Source organism: Ciona intestinalis, unplaced genomic scaffold (assembly GCF_000224145.3).
Source record: "Ciona intestinalis unplaced genomic scaffold, KH HT000598.1, whole genome shotgun sequence".
Taxonomy (NCBI): Eukaryota; Metazoa; Chordata; class Ascidiacea; order Phlebobranchia; family Cionidae; genus Ciona; species Ciona intestinalis.
Genome location: NW_004190919.1, coordinates 1 through 5950, shown reverse-complemented (window position 1 = coordinate 5950; position 5950 = coordinate 1). Strand labels below are relative to the sequence as shown.

The window sequence follows — 5950 nt, the reverse complement described above, 5'->3', positions numbered from 1 at the left end:
ACGCCATTAACTGTTAAGAAATCCTACATCACTCTGGTCAGTCGCGGTAGGCCGTTAGAGCAGCGTCCCGGACCACACTTTACGTAACAGTTGTAACCGGCTATTTCCCGCCCGGCTAATTTCCCCCAATGACTATTTCACCCGAAAACGCCTAGGGGGATATAGCCTAGAACCCGTAACAGTACCTATGTCAATGTCTGTACTTTTATCAGCCTGGTAGGTAGAAAACGATGAATTTATTTCGTCACAATTTCTTCTAAGGCATACGCTATCGTCATCGTTCCATTTGTTCGTATCGCTATCTTCTACATTAACAGAAAATATACTTCTTAGCTTAAATTTTCGCGCGCTTTTTTATCACATGATAAAGTACTAGCGTTTTATTTTTTAACAGGAAACTATTATTCTCCGATTTTAGAAAAATTCATTTGTTACATCTAATTAGTTTAAATTGACTTTCTCAGCTACAATTTAAAAATCTGTTTCGCCCAACGTTAATGTACCATACCATACAGTTGTTTGTAAATGGTTAGACTGCTAATACCAGAACAACCTTGCTATATGAAGCGACTGAGCTTTCTATATTTAGTCAATCATTAGTAATGTGCAACTTACAGCAGTATCCGTTGGACTCTTTTATCATAACAAAGGCACAGCGGGGTGCTGGATACCCGACTTTTTGTGACGTAATTTTAGATAATAGCAGGGCAGAGTCAAAACAAATTTACCGAATTTGGCAAGTGTTATCTGACTTTTTATTACTACCAATAAATATTTTAAATTAAACTCTTTTACCGTAAATATATATAAACATATACGAACTCTGGTGACCAGTACTTGCCTTAAATGGATCAAAATATCCCCTTCGTGCCCAATAATAGTGTGACAGGGTACCATTAAGATTGCTACGTCGACCGAAGTCATCGGAGCGGAACGTTGCGTGAAGACGTGGATTCTGTTTAATGTTGATGTTGAGAAGTATCAGAAAAATGTCGCATCAGTGTTCGATTGAGGCATTTAACAAGGTGATTAATACAACCGAGGAAAAGTTAAAGATTCTGCGCCAAAATATTGCGATTGCCAAACAAGATGTGACAATATCACTCGCTAAGAGTATGGAAAGTCGGCTAGAAGGTGAAAATATTGAATTGCAGAAACAAGTAGCGGGTTTGAAACGTAAATTATGTGAAGCAGAAGTTGCAAATGGAACCAAACAAATTTCAATAACTAGTCCCGTTAACCAACCACAGACAGTTATTGAGAAGGTGGAAAAAGTAAAGGATGTCTTAGTAAAAAATAAAAGTAAGGAAGTAAAAGAGAAAAAGAAGAATAATCCAAAAGTCAAGCCAGAACAAAACTCTGAAGTGACGGTCTCAAAATTAGATTTCAGGGTGGGAAAGATTGTTTCTGTCCAACATCATCCTGATGCTGATTCTCTGTATCTTGAACAAATTGATGTTGGTGAAGATAAAACAAGAACTGTGGTAACTGGCGTGGTTAAACACATTCCTATTCATGAGATGGAAAATAGAAGTGTTGTTGTTATGTGCAATCTTAAACCTGCAAAAATGAGAGGAATTCTGTCTCAGGCAATGGTGATGTGTGCAAATACAACAGAAAAGGTTGAAATAATTGACCCACCAAAGGATGCAGTGCCGGGTGACAAAGTTTCATTTGAAGGATATGATGGAGAACCTGATTCAATGTTGAATCCAAAGAAAAAAGTTTTTGAAAAAATTCAGCCTGATCTAAACACAGATAATAATTGTGTTGCATGTTATAGGGGGGTGCCGTTTACCATTAAAGGAAAGGGGGTCTGTAAAGTGAAAACCATGAAGAACTCCAGCATAAAATAAACTATTTGTAACTTTTATCAGTATAACACGGTTGCAACATTTAACTAAAACTAGTCTTTACATAACATATAATTCAAATTTTGTTTCCAAACTGTTTTGCTGCTGCTGCTGTAATAAATTAGGTTTTATTAGAATTTGCTGCATTTACCATTGGAATTATTTAACCAACAAAATAATAATGGTAAGTATATGGAAGCAAGTTTAATACAACATTGATTATTCTGTAATTATTTTTTAGGATGTTGCATTGGACCTTGCTAACATGAGCAGATACATCTCGCCAGTGAACCCTGCTATATATCCCCATCTAACTCTAATTCTACTCGGTATCGGACTTTTTTTTACAGCATGGTTCTTTGTCTATGAGGTATTGTTATAATATGCTTAATAAAATAAGTTCGTTTAATTAAAACTTATTAATTGACAGGTGACCTCAACAAAATATACACGAGACTTTCATAAGGAGGTTCTGATGGCCATGGTTGGATCATTTTTTAACGGATTTGGAATTTTGTTTCTCCTTCTTTGGGTTGGAATCTTCGTATAGTTAAATTATGTTGTGGTGGAATCAACGAATCACGAAAGCTTCGCACTAGTGTTGATACTTGACACTGAAATTCTATGAATAGTTATGAAGCATATTTGTAATAAACACTTCCTTCTAATAAACATAAGAACACGCATGTGTTGTAATAACATTTTCATTGTACTTATTTACATTAAATTGGCAGTTGTTGGCTACAGTGCACCTGTGACCGCTGAAAGAGTGTACAAAGCAGCTGTTTTAAAAACATAGCGGGTTTCTCTCACTAAAAACTTTGATAGAACAACCAATAAATTTCATTTAAAAACTCGTGCCTTTTGTTAAGTTTAACGCCCAGCTGATAAAACATTGGTATACTATTTACATTGAAATCAGTATTTGACCACACCTCTCTCGGAGCAGCACTTACAATCTTATATCAAGAGAAAATGTAGCAATAATCACATAAGGATGGAATCAAACTTTAATCCCTTCTGAATATAAATCTCGCCAAAAGTTTGTTTCTGCACCAATAGAGTAGCTTCTTGTTTAGCAAGCACAAGAAGGGAGTAAAACTTTGATACTGATTGTTTTCTCATAGAACCCTCTGTGACTCGAAAGAAAGTAACTTCTTGTTCGTGTTTAAATGATTGCTGCACGAAAACAAATGACATAAGTTAAGTTTATATCAGATAATCCAATCAATATTATATAGTTACCTGTAACGAATGAAGTAAATTTTGAGTTCGTTTATTCCATCTTAAATCATCGACATCATCAGCAAACGATTCATCTTCACCTGCTGTTAATACAACACATGTAATAACTTTGCCATTCAGATTAGAAAACACAGGTCATATCATATTTCAAGTCACAAAAGTAGTGACACCTAGCTTTGAACCCTACCAGTTAAAGACAAGAGCTTTAACAACTGTGCAATAATATTTGCAAACTCCAACAATTACTACTTTACTGAGTGTCTAGCGCCACCGTCTGACTGGCTTATATATTGCTTTTTTCCGTCATTGAACTGCGAACGCCATCACTCTTGTCTGGGTTTCAGTACAGGCTTTTGCATGGTTCTCTTAGTATCGCTATTTTAGCGTAACTGTTTAAGATTTAGTTATTATGTGTTCAGCTATTAACAATGTTCTATTTGAATAAGTGACTGAACATAACTGTTTTTTAATCTGTCTCCCGATTTGGCTTTATCTGGCTGATTTGGCTCTACTTATTGTTGGAATCTGGCTATCGTTTATGATTTGCGTTATCGTCAATACATCTGTATATATTCATTAAGTGGAGAGCATTAATTAAGTTATAGACACCAGTCACTTATTCCTTATACGGCTAGAACTGCAGCCGCGTTCGAGCTAAACCCTAGCTCCTACAATATTAGTTCCTTCCTACTTGGCTTCAACGGAAATTAAAACCACCTTTAAAAGACTAAGAGAAAACAAAATAGAAACTAACCTGGACTTGCAGGTAAAAGCAAATCACCAATCCCTGTATCAGTGAGTGGTGGATTTTGTAAATTCGAATCTTCCAGGTTGGGAATGAGTGTATCTTGTAATGATATACTTGTGTCTTGTTTTGTAATTGGCTCTGTTTGTTCTATGCCATGTAAGAATGGGTGGGGACTTACGACACCAACTGAAGCAACGCTGTGTGGTCTTACACTGTATGGTTCGTAATCATCTTCAGAATTGTAATCCGTCTAAAGTATATATGTGTAAAATTGAATCAAGTTAAAATATAATAAAGAATAGTAGAATACTAACCGTTGTGTTCTGTTGATTCATTGAAGGATCTTTTCTTTGCATGAGGACACTGTTGGATTGATCAAGACCATCAAGAACATCTGGAGCGTTAACTTCATACTCATCTCGACGTTGTTCAAATGTTGTATCATCCTAGTTATCAACAAAGTTTAGATACATGAAACATACAGATACAGTGTTTCACCATTCTATATGTATATCAACACAACTACTTTTTTAAATAACCTGATAAACAATGAAGTATGTACTTGATATTATTATTAGTATATTTAAAACTTACCATGGCATTTGAAACATCACCAAACTGTTCATGAAGTTGTGAATACGTGATATTAACAAGCTCTCCCGGGATATTATGATGAAGATTACCAGAAAAAACCTAAGAATCGCAAATAAATAAATTCATGTCATCTATAAATTAAATGAATGAATATTTCTTACTTGTTTGTTTATTATATCTGCACTTGTCTTGCATGATATGGAAAACAATTTATCCACACCTCCCATCTCTTTCCATTGCATCAACCTTTTAGTTGGTGGTGCCATATCTAAAGTTGTTACGATGTCATTAAAATCTTTCAGCTGTTCCCTCATTGTCTGTCCATCTAGCTCCATCAAGTGGTCAACAACAAGTTTTCGTTTGCGTGGAACACGGGGGTCACGAACACCTGCGTGTAAATCTCATAAGCAAGTTACATTCAAGTATATTCAATATATTTACCTGAGACATCAAGTGGACCAAGTGTGAATGCTTCATCTTCATTTGGAACTAAAGTTGTTTGATCTTTATTAAGTTCATCTTCTTCGTTAATAGTCAGTTGTGCTTCATCTTGTACAGGTTGAACCTCAACCTCACTTGGTTTGTTTATATCCATTGTATTTTTCTCCTCCTAAAAAAAATGTTGCAACTTCAACATACATGTAGTTAAGTTTAATAATCTAAGCTATAGGAGCGGGTGAAACATCGTTTTCCACACAAACAGCTTGCTGCAGGTTTTCTATTTATCTCGCATAAAACTAAAATTTCTGATATAGATGATGTGCTAAACCTGAACAGGCAGTAGTGTAAGGATAAAAGTTTGATTTATTACTTGATTAATTATTTCTTCCACATGTTGTGCTTCACTTGTAACTTCAGTATTATTACTTTGACGAGGAGATGATACTTGGTTATCCATCGCGCCTTCTGTTTCCATAGCTGTAACAATCAATCAACTTTGTGAAGTGGAATAAAATTATCAAATATATACCATCATAGGCGCCGAGTTCAAAAAAATCGTCGAGGTGCGGATCGAAAACTATGACGTCACGGCCCGTTTACGTCATTCGAATAGTAAATTTTATGCGCAGTAAAACGCGTTATTTTTATTCTTCACCAATTGATTCTTACATAAGTTTCGCGGGAGGAATATTATTTCGTAATTCTATGCAGTTTATACGCAATCAAAGACGCTTTCTCTTCCGTTTAATTTACTGTCCAACAAAAGAACTTTTTAGTGCGTACTCATGTCTGGCTTCTTGTTTATACATTTATTTAACTTCTACACAACGGTGCAAACAAAAAGATAAAAGAAAATAACAGGAACTAATATAAAAAGCAAGAACAACAGTTTATAACGTAGCTAAATTCGGTTTTAAAACGAGAAAGTATTTTTTCGAACTAAATTTTTGGCAACGAACTTTTCAATAATTTCCGTCTTGTTGAGCTTTTGAATAATATCAGCGTGTACGTTTAACATACACACATGATTCAAACGTTGTTGTGTCATCGTTGATCGAAGGTAAGTCTT

General features: G+C 35.2%; 2 protein-coding genes across 2 annotated transcripts; one reads left to right on the top strand and one right to left on the bottom strand.

Annotated features, from left to right (window-relative positions):
* The first annotated feature begins 892 nt into the window (after positions 1–892).
* LOC100185578 (aminoacyl tRNA synthase complex-interacting multifunctional protein 1) lies at positions 893–2552 on the top strand. Its single transcript, XM_002128646.5, has 3 exons — positions 893–2037; positions 2095–2223; positions 2284–2552. The coding sequence occupies exon 1, from the start codon at positions 963–965 to the stop codon at positions 1854–1856; it is 894 nt and encodes a 297-aa protein (XP_002128682.2). The 5' UTR covers positions 893–962; the 3' UTR covers positions 1857–2037; positions 2095–2223; positions 2284–2552.
* Positions 2492–5358, bottom strand: LOC100180856 (double-strand-break repair protein rad21 homolog; the record flags this gene model as incomplete). Its single annotated transcript, XM_002125903.5, is given in 8 exon segments — positions 2492–3032; positions 3099–3181; positions 3853–4096; positions 4161–4292; positions 4441–4539; positions 4602–4828; positions 4882–5050; positions 5252–5358. Coding segments are annotated over 8 exon segments (1253 nt in total), but the record flags the coding sequence as incomplete, so codon positions are not given.
* Between the last annotated feature and the right edge of the window lie 592 nt (positions 5359–5950).